A 17435-nucleotide genomic window follows, 5' to 3' on the forward strand; every position below is an offset into this window, starting at 1 on the left:
CATGAGGAATCTCACCTTACCTTGGTCGCAAGCCAGCAGACAGGGTTCTTGTGGGAAAGCCTTCACAGGGTGCTGAGGTAGAGAGGGTGACAGCATCGGTATCACTGCTGAGCAATGGGAAGGCCTGTGTGGTGGGCAGCCTGGGCTCTCATGTCCCTGAAATTTAATTTCTCTGTAACCACAGTCTGATAGTTGTGAAGAGGGAGGCCCAGACCCACTAGAAAATCTGAATGGGCCAGATGTGGTGGTTCACACCTGTAATCCCAGCACTCTGGGAGGCCAGGGCAGGTGGATCACCTGAGGTCAGGAGTTCGAGACCAGCCTGGCCAACACGGTGAAACCCTGTCTCTACTAAAAATACAAACATTAGCAGGGCATAGTGGTGAGTGCCTGTAGTCCCAGCTACTCGGGAGGCTGAGGCAGGAGAATCGCTTAAACCCGGGAGATGGAGGTTGCAGTGAGCTGAGAGTACGCCACGGCACTCCAGCCTGGGTGACAGAGTGAGACTCCGTCTCAAAAAACAAGAAAACAAAATCTGGATGAAACCCAAGCCTTCCCCTGAAGGTGGTAGATGGAAAGGAAAACCAGTTTAACTCTGAAGGGGCCCAAGGGCAGACCCCTGTGAGAAACTTGCAGGGTGAATCTCAAGTGCATGGAAAAAGTAATTTCTGTTCATTGTTGTTGTGGTTTAGATGGTAGAACTATCACTTTGAGCCTCTGCTAGGAGAAGGTGACCTTTTGCTAATAACGGAAGAGCCCACCGAAGCACCTTGGCTTTGAATGAGAAGAAAGTTTTGTGAGCATTTAGGTGGACAGTTTAGAACAGGGGATGGCAAACTTTTTCAGTAAAAGCTTGTATAGTAAATAATTGTATTTTCAGGCTAATGCTCTCTGTGTAGACAGTACATAAATCAGTGGGTATGGCTATTTTCCAATAAAACTTTATAAAAATGGACAGCAGGCCAGATTGAGCTGACTCCTGGAGAGGAAAGAGCATCAACTTCAAAATCAACCAGACTGGGCTTAAACTCCAGTTCCGACCTCCACTAGCCAGATGAGAGTCACGTGCCTTCACGAGTATGTAACTATCTGTTTAAGAACTTGGGCTTTGGAAGTGGAGGGCCCTGGGTTCAAGTCCTGCCTTCACCACTCATGAGTGGCATAACCTTAGTTTAGACCCTTCTCTGGACTCCCCTATTCTAGAGAGCTGTGGCGAGAATTATATGATAATATGCTAAGCATATATAGATAAACATGAGTTGAGCACAGTGGCACATGCTAAATGCCTGGGAAATATTAGCAGTTATCACTGTTCTCTGAATGGAGTTTCCTCGTTTGTTAAGTGTTAAGATTAGCACTTTTTACCATGGATGTAAGGATTACATTCAGTAACAGGTGTGTGTGTGAAGTGTCTGGCATAAAGTAAAATGTCAGCGCTAATATTATCCTTTAGAAATGGAAGCCATTCTGCTCTCCCAGGAGCCCTGGAAGAACACTCTTTTTAAATATAAGAGCTCTTTGGTGAAGGAAACTGTATTAGTGGGAATCAGAATTGGGTTGGTGGTCTTCGGTATCTAATGTGTGATCCAGCAGGGTGTGAGAGGAGTTAGGGGCGCTTGGGAGTCAGTGGCGTAGGTGTAGTCTTCCTCTTCGAAGACTCATCCGTGTTGTTATGCTCTGTTTTTCTTTGATAAGCCCATTGTCTAAGCCAAGCTCTGCTCACTAGCTCCAGAACACAGGTTGCATTGCTCACCTGTGTCTTTGCTTTAACCCCTTCCTGTAATCAGGATGGCTTCTTCCTTTCCTCATCAGCGGATTCACCAAGACCCCATTTAAAAGCTCTTTCCCCCGAAGTCTGTTCCCTGACAGCTGCACCCCACAATGAATCTGCTCCTCCGAATTCCTGTTATTTGTATCCTTGCATTTCTGTTTACTCGCTGTCTTGTAGATCCCGTATCTTTAACTAGACCGGGAGTTCTTTAAGGGGCGGGATCGTGGTTATACTTCCTGGTCTCCATTTCACTATCTTCCCTCTAGTGGATCCATAGTAAATACTCACGGGTTGAAAACAAGTAAGTGAATTTTTAACCGATGCAAATGTCAATATATATATTGTAGGCAAGACGGTTAATTCTAGGAGTTGTCAGCTCTTGTTGACATTTTTTAACTTTATGGAGCACCGCAAAGAAAACTGCCCTTTAAGAGCTTGCTTGTGTTAGAAAGCAATAAAAGTGAAGAATATTCTAGGGCTGGTCTATAAATCCTTCCCAAGCACAATTTTCACGCTCTTTGCCTGTCTTCCTGCTGAATGGAGAGCACTTTGAGGACTGAGGGGAAGGTGGAACCACAACATGAAAGGAGCCTGGATTCCTGAGTAGCTGCTTGGAGGGAAGCCAACCAGGAGAGATGCCTGGGCAGGAGGACTCATGTCAGACTTGCATGAAAAACACACACAAACACACACACACACACAGAGCAGGCAATGCCTATGCCTCTTGTCAGTTGGATGTTTTCACATTAGAAGAATGACCATAGTTAGGTTTGAATTACAGGTAGGCATTGCCTTAATTTATGGTTGGTGCAATCTGAGTGTAAATGTGCCCCCCATCTAGAGTCTGTGGTTAGTCACTATTACAGAATAATGCTCCCACAGGGTTTTCTCTGTGTGTACAGTTGATAACCACAGTAATTCCATCAGCCTCACAGTGTTGATCATGTTTGGATGGGCTACAAACCACTGAATAGTTTGGCTGCAACAGGGACTGACTCACAATTCAGTAACCTAAAATCCATTGTAGTGAGTCATTATTTTCTGTCCAGCTGACACTCAAAGCTGGCAGTCCTCTCTCTGACAGGACACTTACAGGAGTCTCCTAATTTGAGATTTAGCAGAGATACTGCTCTGGGATTCCAGGACTAGTCAACAGTTCCTGTAACTGAGCTGTGAGGATGAGAGAGTCTCAAGCCATGGCAAATAGAGCACCACTGGCATCCCGATGAGATGGGACCCCTATAATCTGCCCTGATCTGGAGGTGGTCAGACAGCTCAGCCTTCCAGCTCCCAACCTTGAATCTGGACATGGCCCACAAAGGCCTGGATCACAGAAAAGACTCATCACACCTTTGCCTTGAAGCCCTGTCCTTCACTCTTACGGATCCTTCCTCACACAGTTTTCCTAAGCTCAGTTATCTGCTTTCCCAACCCAAGATGTTGAGCCATAACAAGAAAGAGATGACGCAGGGATGAGGAGATGGGAGGCAGGTATCAGACAAATGACAAGAGCTGTCAGCCCAGAGTCATCACTCGGGGAGGAGAAAACACACCCAACACACAAAGAATGACATTATTACAGAATACAACAGAGACTTGCAGGGTGAATCTCAAGTGCATGGAAAAAGTAATTTCTGTTCATTGTTGTTGTGGTTTAGATGGTAGAACTATCACTTTGAGCCTCTGCTAGGAGAAGGTGACCTTTTGCTAATAACGGAAGAGCCCATCGATTTCAGGCTCTCATCCCAACTTCACCTCCTCGCATCACTCACTTTGCTTCTTTTTTCCTTCTGGGTGTGCACAGAGGAGGGCACACGGATACAGGACTTGCTCTGAAATACCTTCTGAACAGAGGGTTTCCTGGAGGCAGAAATGCCTCTGTGCCCCAGATCCTTGTCATCGTCACTGATGGGAAATCCCAGGGACATGTGGCACTGCCAGCCAAGCAGCTGAAGGAAAAGGGTGTCACTGTGTTTGCTGTGGGGGTCAGGTTTCCCAGGTAAGAGCCTCAGTCACCCTGGAACAAGCCCTCAGGTGGTCGGCCTGGGGATCGTGTCATGGCCATGGGAAGGGAGGGGACTGGAAGAGCTGTCCGGGTCCTTCCCTGGATCTGTCTTTTCCTCACTTTGCCATTTTGGCTCCAGTGCACAGGAAGCTTCGATCTTTGGGAGCCTAAGCATTTGCATTGACTTTGGTTTTGTTTGAACACTTGGTTGCAAGTACCAGAAACTCTGCTGAAATTTATTTGGGCAAAAATGGAAATTCATGGAATCATCCCATTCACTGGGTGGGATGGGGGTCCCTCGGGGTGGGCAGGAGCCAGGGACTTCAGTGTGATCAAGATTCTTCCACACATCTCTGCTGTTCTCTGCCTGTTGCCTCCTCTCTTACCCTGACTTTCTTAGGAAGCTGGAACTGGAGCTGCGGATGGTGCCCAGCTCACGTCTTCAGAGCTCCACCCTGGAGAGAAAAGACCCCTTTCCACAGTTTTAACAATGCAAGAAAACCCTCTAATCAACCTGAGGCAGAGCCCACACTTGGGGCCAGGGGAGGGGGATTCTGGCTGGCCACTCCCCTTTACCCCATTTGTCTAGCTGCTGGGCAAATAGGCTTTCCTAGAAGAGAGGAGGGTACATATGCATTCTGTTACCAGCTATGCTTGCTTGTTCTTTACTTGCTGTCACCTAGAACCACTTTCTTTCATTTCCATTCTGGTTAATTGTTTTCCTCACCAGCTATGGGTCTGACAAAACCAGACACTAAATCTGTGCTGCCATCCACAAGGAACCCATGGCCTAGGAGATGAGTGGGCAGGAGAAGGGTGGGTACAGGGCCACAAGCTGTCACAACCCCTTGGCACAGGTGGGAGGAGCTGCATGCCCTGGCCAGCGAGCCGAGAGAGCAGCATGTGCTGTTGGCTGAGCAGGTGGAGGACGCCACCAACGGCCTCTTCAGCACCCTCAGCAACTCTGCCATCTGTTCCAGCACCACGCCAGGTAAGACCTTCCAGCCTGGAGGGAGCGGAAGTGCCATGTGGGGTCAGGGAGGGCTCCCTGAGGCAAGAGGTCAGGACCCAGGAGCCTCCCAGGGAGGGAGAGCAGGCAAGAGAGAGAGAGACCGGCAGCCTCCACCCTGGGCACTCTGCTGTCTCCCTGTGCCTTGCCCTGTGGGTTTCCCAGCTGGGAGCCCCGAGCTTGTCTTCATGGAGGTAGAGAGGCCCAGGGCTTGAGACTCAGACGTAGTAGGTTCCCTGTCCCCTGCTCAAGAGAGAGCCAAGTCTCCTGCCCCTGCCTTGGTCCACACAGAGGAGCACAAGGAGGCTTTCTGCTTGGTGCAAGATCCCTGCATTCTAGTTGTCCTTGTCAGGGTCCACCCAGGAGCCAGAGTGATGACATTATGTGGAGTGTACATGTGTGCACATTATGTAAAAGCTCTGTCGGGTGGGGCCCAGCAGAGGAGATGCTTAGAGACTGGATGCCCCGCTGAACAGGCAGAGCAGGGCCGCTCACCTGGAGATGTGCCCTGACCTGAGAGAGCGGAAGGTGGCTAGCCTGGGGGTGTGGTGAAAACTCCCAGGAGCGGGAGCAGCCGCTGGGGGATCGTGTGTGGCGGGAGGAGGTGGAACCCTGTCTCCTCCGTGGGTGCGGGTGTGTGTTGTGGACACAGACTGCAGGGTCGAAGCGCACCCCTGTGAGCGCAGGACGCTGGAGATGGTCCGGGAGTTCGCTGGCAATGCCCCATGCTGGAGAGGATCGCGGCGGGCCCCTGCGGTGCTGGCTGCACACTGTCCCTTCTACAGGTTGGTCTGCAAGCTCTGGGCTTGGCCTGGGTGGAGATGAAGGCCCCCACCCCTGAGCTGTGGGGAGGATAGCACTTTGGGGCCCCGCCATGGAGACTGTGACGGGGATTGAAGCAGACCTGGGAGGGAACCAAGGACATAGCCATGGGAGAACAGGGAGAGGTACAGCTACTCGGTATCAGCATCCCTTAATCCACAGCCCAGGCACCCAGGGCGAGCGCCGGTGGCAGGGTCACAGGCATTCTGGAAGGCTGGTGAGTGAGCCAAGCGCTGACCCTGCAGGGCAGTGGTCTCCACTTGTGATATTGATTTGGTAATTTGGTTCCTCTGAGCACCAGTTTCCACAATATGGGGGCTGAGTGAGGCAGGAGGATCAAGATGAATTCCATTCAGGGAGGCTGTGGGATGCTGGGCTCTCAGCTGTGGGATGCTGAGCCCAGGCACCCAAGAGCACCTGCTGCCCGGCCGCCAGCCCATCCCTCCCAAACACTCCCCACGCCATTCCTTTAGACTATCTGCCATTCAGCATCTCTGTCCGGAGTCCAGTGACCCTGCTACTCTCCCTTCCTGGGGGTCCACGGCAGTGTTTGAATCAGCTACATCTTGCCCATTGGTCCTCCTCCAGCGATGAGCTCATAGCACAGCACACAGCAGTGAAATTGATTGGCTGAGAAGCCTCAGGGCTGTGCTGGGCTGATGGAAAATCCAAAGACTGTTTCTCTGGGAAAGGTCAGTCCCCTACAAGAGGGTCAGAGGAGATGGGGCCTCATGCCACATCGGGGCCACCAGAGGCTCTCCTCACAACCCAAGCTCTTAAGTGAAAGGAGGAGTTGATTTGTTCCTTGATGGCCACGTTCTAAGTGCCCGCTCAGCCAGGCAATATGTGATAAGGAGACAGCACAGTTGCTGCCCCCAAGGAATCGTGGTCTAGAGCAGGGCATTGGAAAAGGAGACCAGAGGCCACCCTGAGGCATCCTAGGTGCTGGGGTGGAGTCTGTCCTCTCTGGGATGTCACAGAGAAGGGGCCGCTCGAGCAGTTTTGCAAGATTTGGAACTGGCGGTGGGCAAGGTGGCCAGAGCCGGGAGCAGGTGGGAGAGGCTGGTGGCCGCAGTGTATACTTCCTGGGCCTTGCATTCAGACTCTGCTGTCAGCCTGCTGAATTTTTAATCCTAGCAGCACCACTAGGGAGCTGTGAACTTACCACTGCATGTTTCTGCGTTTGAAAAGGGGTGTGATAATAATCATAACTGCCCTACAGGGTTGTTGAGAGCATGTGGTGATTTAATAGGTAGATGCGTTAATATTGCAGGCTCCTAGAATGAAGCATTTGGGAGCTCTTTATCTATTTCCTCACTCAAGAAATACCCACGGAGGGCGTCCTGTGCTCCCCGGCACTCACCCAGGAATCAGCACCAGCATCTCAGAAACACATCTACCCTCACAAGCTGATGCTCTAGTGATGGGAGGCAGCCATTCCAAAATGAATACAGAAATTAAACTGTTCAGTGGTAGCAGGTGTTGTGGAGGAACACGACAGCAAGACGGAGATGTGGTGGGGTAGGCGGGAGCGCTGGGGCTAGGTCACAGTTTGAAATGGAGTGGCCAGGGAGGGCCTTGCAGAGCATGTGGCATTTGTGTCCAGACCTGAGGGAGGTGGGGAGCGAACTGTGTGCAGGTCCCTGCGAAGCCCTGTGGGTAGTGTCTGCACCATAAATGCTGATTCCCAGGGAGGCCTGAGTCAGGGAGCGGGAGGGGCCCAGGGAGCTTTCTGGGCTAGGACTTGTGGCTTTATTATGAGGTCGCTAGGATAGACATGGAAGAGAAGACGATTTCTCTTGAATGAGCTGGCAGTTTGGCATACTTTGTTTTTATTGTTATCATTTTTTTGAGACAAGGTCTTGCTCTGTCACCAGGATGGAGTACAGTGGCAGGATCATGGCTCAGTGCAGCCTCGAACTTCCAGGCTCAAGTGATCCTCACATTTCAGCCTCCTTAGTAGTTGGGACTACAGACACGCACCACTGTGGCCAGCTAATTTTTAAGGTTTTTTTTAAAAATTTTTTTTTTAATATGGATGGGGTCTCACTATGTTGCCCTGGCTTGTCTTAAACTCCTGAGCTCAAGCCATCCTCCTGCCTCGGCCTTTCATAGTGCTGGGATTACAGGCATGAGCTACCACGCCCAGCCTTGGCAACCTTTATTTCAGCAACTCCATGAGCTCTTAATTGACTTGGCTTTTACTCCATTTTACCCCAGGGAAGACCCTGCCCTAGAGGAGCACCTGATTGGCCTGCCCCTGGCGTGGGCAGCCCAGGGCAGGATCTTGTTGGAAGAAGCCTTATTTGGAGAACTTTAGGGAATGTTTTTGCCAAGGCCCAAGAGTCTCCTCAGGTGAGGCTGTCCCAGGAATTGCTGCCAACCCAGAGTGGGCTTTCTGCCCCCGGATGAGGAACTGCTCCTGTGGCAGCAGGGCACATGGCCCCGGAGACTCAGGAGAGGCGAGGATGAGGCCCAGAGGGCAGAGTGGGGGGATTTGGGGTCATGGTCAGGGTTTGGACCCCAGCTCTGCTGTGTTCCAGTAACTATGTGACCTCAGGGGACCTAAGTCAGCCCTCAGAACCCATTTCCCCATCTGGAACATGGAGGGAACCATCTCTTCAGGTAGCTGTGGTTAATGGAACACCCGCGGGTGGAAGCCACCGCAGGAATGGTGGCTGCTGTGTTATCACAGAACGTTAGTTCTCCAGCAGACCTGAGAAGTCATTGAGCCCAGTGGCTTGCATGTCTTCACCTGCAGAGCCTCGTGTGGACACTTGTTGTGCAGACCAGATAGAAGCAGCACACCTGGGGTGGAGGGGTGGGGCTGGGGCACTGCGGGAGGCCTGGAGCCTTGTTCCTTCAGTCCTCTTCTCTTCCCATCAAAGCTTTAAGAAATACAGTTGAAAACTGCAGATAGAATTACTATACAAAGAAGAAAGTGAAGACCAGAGGAGGAAAGTAACATGTCTGTGGTCACACAGCCAAAATCCAGTTGCCCATTTCCCAATATTTCTCTCCCTACTGCATTGTGAGCCTTAGAAAGTAACTTATAATAAAAAGCTGTTGGCTACAGTTTGAGGTTTTGCATGTGGATGTCTCTATCTTCAAATGTGATAGCCAGCTTATGTTACCTCTTTTTCTTTTTTTTTTTTTCCCCTTTTTGAGATGGAGTCTTACTCTGTTGCCCAGGCTGGGTGCAGTGGCGCGATCTCGGCTCACTGCAACCTCTACCTCCCGGGTTCAAGCGATTCTCCTGCCTCAGGCTCCTCAGTAGCTGGGATTATAGGCAAACTATGCCCAGCTAATTTTTTATTTTTAGTAGAGGTGGGGTTTCACCATGTTGGCCAGGCTGGCCTCGAACTCCTGACCTCAAGTGATCTGCCCACCTTGGCCTCCAAAGTGTTGGGATTACAGGCGTGAGCCACCACAACTAGCCTTTTTTTTTTTTTTTTTAATTAATTGTCACTGGATAGTTTGAAACATTTCCTACTCTATGTGCAGAGAAAAGTTAGGGTAGAATCAAGAAAGAAAACCAGGAAGTCTTTCTTTCTTCTGCACTGGAATCTTCCATCAGCTTTTGGTGTTGTAAATCATCTTACGTTTCTGCCCTCCCCTTACACCTCTGATCTGTCTATCATTCTGTTTCCTTGGATTGTAGCTGGAAGAGAGTGTTCCTAGCCCACCCTGCTACCTGCTACAGGACCACCTGCCCAGGTATGATCTGCCTCTTGGATTACCGGTTCTTTCAGGGCCCTGGACCCAGGTTGCTTTGTAAAGGGGATTTTACAATCCTGGGACAGAGGGTGGGGTTGCGACTGGCTCCAGGACGGAGGGATGGGGCGCCTGGTGGGCAGAGGAGAGTGTGCTCTTCACTCACTCCATGGTGTTTGCTCATTAAGAATGGAGTGGCGGCTTTGGGATTACTCCCCTGAACCAGTGTTATGTGCATTGGTGAGAGGCAGAGAAAGGCAGGCACCGAGCACCAGCTTTGCAGACATCCTCAAAGCCAGCACCAAACTCAGGGCAAGATACCTGAATGATTTCCTCCTCTATAAAATGGGGCGATGTTTACCCGATGTCCGGAAGCCCATTTCCCTCCTCCATATAAAAGGAGGCATCGTATATGAGGTCCTGGTGAAGATTTGGTAGATAATGCCCATGGAAGTAATCCCTCAGCTGTAAAATCCCAAATTAACGTGAGGAATCATCGATGCCATTATGCATCATTCAGCATGGTTCCCCAGTGTGCCCTCACGGTCCCTCACCATCCCTCACCTGGGGTGCTAGTGACCCCACTGACCTGGGAGCTCAAAATTGCACTTGAATGTGTAGGTGTCAGTCCTGGGGTGGATTTGCTACTCCTGATGAGTAGCCCGTCTCCCGGAAGCAATGCCAGCAGTTAGACACACAGGCAGGGTAGTGAGCGTCCCTATTTGGGGTTAGGTGATCCCTTCAGTATGTTCTCACGGTTTGCAGTTCCAGCACCACGGCCTCTGAAGCATAGGGGAATCTGAGAGTGGAGCTGTTTCTGCTCAGTAATTAAGGTTTGAGGACTTATGGTTTAGAAACTAGAGTGAAATGGCTTTCAATGCCAGCTCTACCTCTTACCAATGATCTGACCTAGGGCATGTGACTTCTATTCATTTAGCTTCAGCTTCCTCATCTGTCATATAGGGTTTTTATAGTTCCTACCTAAGGTTGTGACAGTGAAATGAGAAAAGCACTGTATTGTGCTTAGCACAGTCCCTGGCACATAATAGATGCTCAGTTAAAGGCCACTGTTGCCAATGTCAGTGAGCCTCCAGTTATTTCCAGTCTCCCGACTGATACAACCGCAGCCCCAGTGAGGTGCCTAGACTTAGCCTTAATCTCTTCTGCCTTTGAAAAGTCTATACTTTAATTATAATGATGTGGCCATCAAGTAACAGATTAATATTTTTAAGCAAAAAGGACAAGAAAATGCCAGTCCCAATTGTGACCACACTCAGCTGCTTCTCCAGCCCTTGGAATACACAATCACATGAAGACCCTGTTTGTTTTCTGTAACCCTGGGAAGGAGGTCATGTGGTTTTAGCTGCATTTTGTAATAATTGACAAGGAAAGTGATGAGATGCTCAGGCATGGAGCACAGGGAATCATAGATCAGACACTTCAGAATGGGTCAGATTTTGACACAGGCTGTGGTTTCCCATGTAAACTTCCAGCTTTGAAGAGGCCTTGCTCATAATTTGCGTCTCATATCTAAAAGTCAATACTGTCATTACCTGTTGGGGAGTGTTTTTTTAGTACTGAGACTTTCTGCGGATTAATTAATTTAATCCTCGTGATAACCCCACAGAACAAGTTCAGTTCCCATCACTCCTTTTGAGATGAGGATATGAAGATGGGAGATGTTAATTAAGGTGCTGGAGGAAGTGGAAGGGCCACATTCAGTGCTGAGCAGCCTGACCGCAGGATCCGAAGGCTGGCGTGTTTTGCTGTGCCAGGCGCAGAGGCCATTAAGACAAGCCTGTGTAGAGCTTAGAAGACGGGGCCCCATTGGCGCCGCAGCTCGCTCTCAGCCTTGAGGCACCCACACTTGATGTCACGGACAGCTTCCTCCTTGTCAAGCTCCAGTCTGACACCAGTTCAGCACACAGCACCTTACAAAGCCTGCTACAGAGCATCCTTTACCAACCGTGCCCAGCTCCTCCTCTATGAACTCGGCAGTGCTTTCCCCTCTGCTACAGGTTTCCTGGTGAACTGTGAGGGAAGGAAGGGGCTGGCCACTGTTAGAGCAGGAAACCAGCTGCACCCACACCTCTGGCCAGTCCTCTCTACTCCTCTCTACTCCTCTGTGCTATGGTGCTTAGCGGTTAATGGGCATCTCTCTGATAGGCCCCTGTGACTCGCAGCCCTGCCAGAATGGAGGCACGTGTGTTCCAGAAGGACTGGACGGGTACCAATGCCTCTGCCCGCTGGCCTTTGGAGGGGAGGCTAACTGTGGTAGGTATGCACCGGCCCTGTAAGAATGCCCACTGGGGAGCAAGGAGAGGACAGGCTCCCCTTTTCACTGCACACCCTTCCAGCTTCTGGCTAGAAACTGGCCCTCAAGCCATCTGCTTTTCAGTGCACCACTGGTCTGCGGTTCACATGGTGCAGCCTCTCAGTGTTCCGTGAGTAGATAATTCGGGTGGCTGAGCTCTGGAGGAGACAGTAGCTCCCAGCTTATTAGCTGCAGAATAGTCATTGCTTGAAGTTTGAGTGCTGCCCAGCCCAGCTGAAGGCAGGAGTCTACCCAATTCTGGCTCCCAGTCCTGGGCAGAGTCTTTTCTTCTCTATTCTATGAAAGCAGAGAAAGGAGCCCCAACTCCTTTTGATTTTAGGTGTGAAATGAAGATAATAGTAGGCTTTACCTCATTGGGTGGTTGAGAGTTTTAAATAAGATTATGCAAAGTGCTTAGTATCATGCTTGATGCATATAAGGGCTTGCTGAACAGTAACTTTTAAAAACGTGACAACTGGGTTAGTTGAAGATCTATATGAAAAAATTAATCTTGACCCTGTACCTCACAACCCTTCCAGAAGTCAATTCTAGCATGGCTATAGACCTCCATGCAAAAGGCAAAGCAGTGAAGCCTCTAGAAGCAAACACAGGAGCATATATTCATGATCTTGAGGTAAACAAAGATTTCTCAGGGCACACACTGGACTAACCATAATGGAAAAAAGTGATAATGTAGATGGCATTTTGTTTTTTTTAAGTGGCTAAATGGAGACCCTTAGCGAGTGCCAGGAGTGCCGTGTCTGGCCTTGTCTCTAACTCTGAGACGAGCACCGGTCACTTAAGCTTGGGGGCCCACAGTTTCTCTGCCCCATCTCCCTCCTGGGACGGGGTTTCTCCTGCCCTGCGTGGTAGTTTGGCGTCTCGGGTGGGACAGATCGCATGCTGCATGGCCATGGCTTGACTGTGGGTGTTGCTGTGATCCCCGCAGCCCCGAAGCTGAGCCTGGAATGCAGGGTCGACCTTCTCTTCCTGCTGGACAGCTCTGCGGGCACCACTCTGGACGGCTTCCTGCGGGCCAAAGCCTTCGTGAAGCAGTTTGTGCAGGCCGTGCTGAGTGAGGACTCTCGGGCCCGAGTGGGTGTGGCCACGTACAGCAGGGAGCTGCTGGTGGCGGTGCCTGTTGGGGAGTACCAGGATGTGCCTGACCTGGTCAGGAGCCTTGATGGCATTCCCTTCCGTGGTGGCCCCACCCTGATGGGCAGTGCCTTGCGGCAGGCGGCAGACCGTGGCTTTGGGAGCGCCACCAGGACGGGCCAGGACCGGCCACGCAGAGTGGTGGTTTTGCTCACTGAGTCACGCTCCAAGGATGAGGTCGCGGGCCCAGCGCGTCACGCAAGGGCGCGAGAGCTGCTCCTGCTGGGTGTAGGCAGTGAGGCCGTGCGGGCAGAGCTGGAGGAGATCACGGGCAGCCCAAAGCATGTGATGGTCTACTCAGACCCTCAGGATCTGCTCAACCAAATCCCTGAGCTGCAGGGGAAGCTGTGCAGCCGGCAGCGGCCAGGTAAGGTCCCAGTGCCTGACCCAGGGCCGCTGGTCAGGAGGCAGGTCCTTCCTCCTTTTAGCCGCCACCTAACCATCATTCTCTGCCAGTGCCCCTTCTAGGGGCTGAAACCACAGCCCCACTCTTTTAGTTACCAGTCACATAAATAATTTCTCAGTGTACCTGTCAACAAAAATGGGACTAATAGTAATACCTCCTGAGAGACCTTTAGTGAGAATTAAGTAAGATGGGCAGTGTACATGCTTAGTACAGAGTAAGCACTCAGCAAACTCTAGGTGTTGCTGTTACTATTAATCATGATTTTATTATTGTTACAAAGAGCTCTGAATCTACCAAGCGGGCTCCAGAGCAGCAGCTTGCCAGCTCCTTTGATGGCAATCCACAGGAAGAAGTACATTCCTGGTGTACACATGCACATGTATGCACACAGATGCACGTGCATGCACACCTGCTGGTACAGCCACACACAACTGAAACAAACGCTTCCTGAGAGGATACTTACCCTGTCAACCTGGGAGGGATTCTGACATTTTTCTCTTCTGTTTTGCAAACCATGAAGTTGATTTTTTATGACCCTATTGGAAGGCACTCTAGAGAACACTGTTTCCGTGCAGAGGCCTGGCCCGTGGCCAGAGATGTCGTAACTGAAACACGTCCTTTTTTTCTTTTGAGACAGGGTCTTGCTGTTACCCAGGCTGGAATGCAGTGGCACGATCATAGCTCACTGCAGCCTCGAACTCCTGAGCTCATGTGATCCTTCCACCTCAGCCTCCAGAACAGCCAGGACTACAGGTGCACAACACCATGCCCAGCTAATTGTTTTATTTTTTATAGAGATGTGGTCTTGCTGTGTTGCCCAGGCTGGTCTCGAACTCCTAGGCTCAAACAATCCTCCTACCTCAGCCTCCCCAAGTGGAGGGATTACGGGCATGAGTGAAATGCATCCTTTATAGGGCTCCTGGAGTTCTCCCTTGGTAGGTGGGCATGGGAAGCTACAGATGCGATTCTGCTTCTCAGCCCTGATGCCACCACTCTCCCCAAGGTGAGAAGCATTCCCTCCTGTAAGGGGGAAGGACAGGGACTGGCTGCCCACTTCCACCTTGCCCCTCCAGGCTGGCCTAAGTGCTTTTGTTCTGCTTCTTTGTTTGGTTGGGTTTTAAAAAAAATAATAATCGTAGATTTGTAGGAAAAAAAAAAGGACAATAGTGGAGAGTTCCCTATACCCCACACCCAGTTTCCCCTCCTATTTACACCTTGCATTAGTATGGCACAGTGTTATTATTAATGAACCAGTATTGATACATTATTATTTAGTGAATCCATGCTTGATTCATATTTGTTTAGTTTTTACCTAATGTCTTTCTTCTGTTCCAGAATCCCATCGAGGACCCTACAGTATATGTAGTCAGCCACCTTCCCCGTAGCTGTGATAGTTTCTCAGACGTTCCTGGTGTGGGAGTGGTTTTAAAAACCAATAATCCGAGCATCAGATCCTCTAACTTCACACTTAGAATTTCCAGTGATTCCCCTTTGCACTTGGAACAAAACCCAAACTCTATCCCCTGGCTTCTGAGAGCTCCCTGTGGCCTGGTCCCCATAGGCCTCTCTGCATCCCCTGCATGGGACAGGCCTCTGGCTCATACTTACTTGTCTTTCAGTTCTTAGATGAAATGTCACTTCCCCAGAGAAGCTCTGACCCCTTCTTCCAGTCTTGTTATGTTACCTACTGGTAACATAAGTCCCCTGCTTTTCCCTCCAGGCTGCCGACATCATTCGTAATTCTATGTTCATTTCATGTCTGTTCCCCTAGACTGTCAGCCTGTTGACAGCAGGCATGGGCCCATTTTGTCCATACAGCATCTAATTAGTGCTCTGCATACTGGGGATGGATGAAGGCACAGGTGAAGATGTCACAAAGGGTTGCCCAGAAGCCCCATGGGTTACATAAGACAGGAACTTATTTGTCTCACATACAGTTCAGAGGTGAGTGGCCTGGGCCAGCAGGGCTTGGTCATCTTATGGCTTCCACCTTGAGGTCCAAGGTCACCATTTCTCAGCCGGCAGGAAGAGGGAGAGGGGAAGTGGAAGGTAAGCAGCTTCCAGCTGCATGAATTTGAAATTGATCACATCCGTCAGATAGAACTTAAGACACGTGGCCACCCTAGCTGCCAGGAAGGCTGAGAAATGTGGTCTGGCCAGGCACTCATCTTCCTGTTAATATTCTAGGAAAGTGCTGTTCTGTGGCTAAAAGGAAGACATAGAGGGTGGATTCTGCCGTGAAAAGAGCACCCTGGCTGACCTGGGCCCTACCCAACCAGGCAGTCCCTGGGTCCCGTCGAGGGGCTCTGACTGGCAGATCCACTGCTGACGCCCCTCTGCTTGCTCCTGCAGGGTGCCGGACACAAGCCCTGGACCTCGTCTTCATGTTGGACACCTCTGCCTCAGTAGGGCCTGAGAACTTTGCTCAGATGCAGAGCTTTGTGAGAAGCTGTGCCCTCCAGTTTGAGGTGAACCCTGACGTGACACAGGTCGGCCTGGTGGTGTATGGCAGCCAGGTGCAGACTGCCTTCGGGCTGGACGCCAAACCCACCCAGGCTGCGCTGCTGCGGGCCATTAGCCAGGCCCCCTACCTGGGTGGGGTGGGCTCAGCCGGCACCGCCCTGCTGCACATCTATGACAAAGTGATGACTGTCCAGAGGGGCGCCCGGCCTGGTGTCCCCAAAGCTGTGGTGGTGCTCACAGGCGGGAGAGGCGCAGAGGACGCGGCTGTCCCTGCCCAGAAGCTGAGGAACAACGGCATCTCTGTCTTGGTCATGGGCGTGGGGCCTGTCCTAAGCGAGGGTCTGCGGAGGCTTGCAGGTCCCCGGGATTCCCTGATCCACGTGGCAGCTTACACCGACCTGCGGTACCACCAGGACGTGCTCATTGAGTGGCTGTGTGGAGGTGAGTGGGGGAATCCACATGCTCAGGGCTATCCCCATGGCAGGCCTTCAGCCTGAGCCTTCACATACATCATGGCAAGGATGGCAGCTCTTCCCAGCTACTGAGCACTTGCTTCCCAACTGCCAGGTTCTGTGCTAAATCCCATGCTCACATAAAATCCTACAGTAGGTATAACCATCCCCATTTGACATTTAAGGTATAGAAAGTTTAACTAACATAGATAACTCCCTCCCAAACTTGAGAATTAATGCATTCCCTTTAAACAGAACCCACTTTTAGGATATCCACAAGCTTCCTAAGGGTCTACAGATCCCACATTGACACTGACTTGGGCAGTGACAGAGCCCAGAGCAAACAGGGCCAGCCCAAATCCAGTGACCTCCTCTTCACCTTCTTAGAAGAGACAGGAGAATCACTTGAACCCGGGAGGTGGAGGTTGTGGGGAGCCAAGATCGCGCCATTGTACTCCAGCCTGGGCAACAAGAGGGAGACTCCACCTCAAAAACAAACAAACAGAAAAGTCTGCCATATGTATGGCACATCTGAGCAATGGACTCTCCATGAGTCTGTAGGAGAGCTGGATCTTACTAACCTAGCCAAGTTGTATGCAGCACCAACCCATGAGCTACCAGGGCAAAGGGAGACATGACTCTAGTAGCCTTGCACCTCTACTGGGCTTACTTAGGGTGGGGGATTTCAGGTCTAACCCATGCCCGGCCGGCCTGGTGGGTGTGTTCTCCATTGCAGAAGCCAAGCGGCCAGTCAACCTCTGCAAACCCAGCCCATGCATGAATGAGGGCAGCTGTGTCCTGCAGAACGGGAGCTACCGCTGCGAGTGCCGGGATGGCTGGGAGGGCCCCCACTGTGAGAACCGTGAGTGGAACTCTTGCTCTGCATGTGTCAGCCAGGGATGGTATTGCAAGTCCTGCCAAGTCCCACAAACTCAGCTGAAGGCAGGTTCTAAAGCATTCGTTCAGTGGAAGGAATTATTCAGTCATTTCCCCACAAAACATTTAGTGAATACCTCATGCATCCCAGGCATTGTTCTAAGTGCGGGAACATAGCAGTAAACAAATAAAACCTCTGCCCTCATGGAGCTTCCATTCTAATGGGGAGGCAGACAAGAAACAAATTAAGTATAATACAACATGTGGTGTGTTAGACGGTGCTCAGCACCCTAGAGAAAGCCATGACAACTAGGAGGGAGGCCACAGTTAGGAGCACAGTGGATCCAGGGTACAGGAGGGCAGACAGAGGCAGGGATGGGTAAATGCAGTGGTGGGAGCTGCTGGAAGCTCTTTTTGGGGTGCTTTCTATTTGCTCAGTAAAATGGGA

At 51.0% G+C, this 17435-nt stretch overlaps 1 protein-coding gene across 3 annotated transcripts in view; it reads left to right on the forward strand.

Annotated features, from left to right (window-relative positions):
- VWA2 (von Willebrand factor A domain containing 2) overlaps window positions 1–17435 on the forward strand; it is a 50878-nt gene that overhangs the window by 30142 nt on the left and 3301 nt on the right. For all 3 annotated transcript variants that reach the window (XM_077947559.1, XM_001091779.5, XM_077947558.1), the window contains exons 6-13: window positions 3576–3770; window positions 4634–4767; window positions 5438–5570; window positions 9269–9324; window positions 11488–11595; window positions 12585–13157; window positions 15549–16100; window positions 16848–16973. In XM_077947559.1, the coding sequence (XP_077803685.1) occupies window positions 3576–3770; window positions 4634–4767; window positions 5438–5570; window positions 9269–9324; window positions 11488–11595; window positions 12585–13157; window positions 15549–16100; window positions 16848–16973 (1877 nt within the window). The remainder of the gene's footprint in view (window positions 1–3575; window positions 3771–4633; window positions 4768–5437; window positions 5571–9268; window positions 9325–11487; window positions 11596–12584; window positions 13158–15548; window positions 16101–16847; window positions 16974–17435) is intronic.

This window comes from Macaca mulatta, chromosome 9 (assembly GCF_049350105.2).
Source record: "Macaca mulatta isolate MMU2019108-1 chromosome 9, T2T-MMU8v2.0, whole genome shotgun sequence".
Taxonomy (NCBI): Eukaryota; Metazoa; Chordata; class Mammalia; order Primates; family Cercopithecidae; genus Macaca; species Macaca mulatta.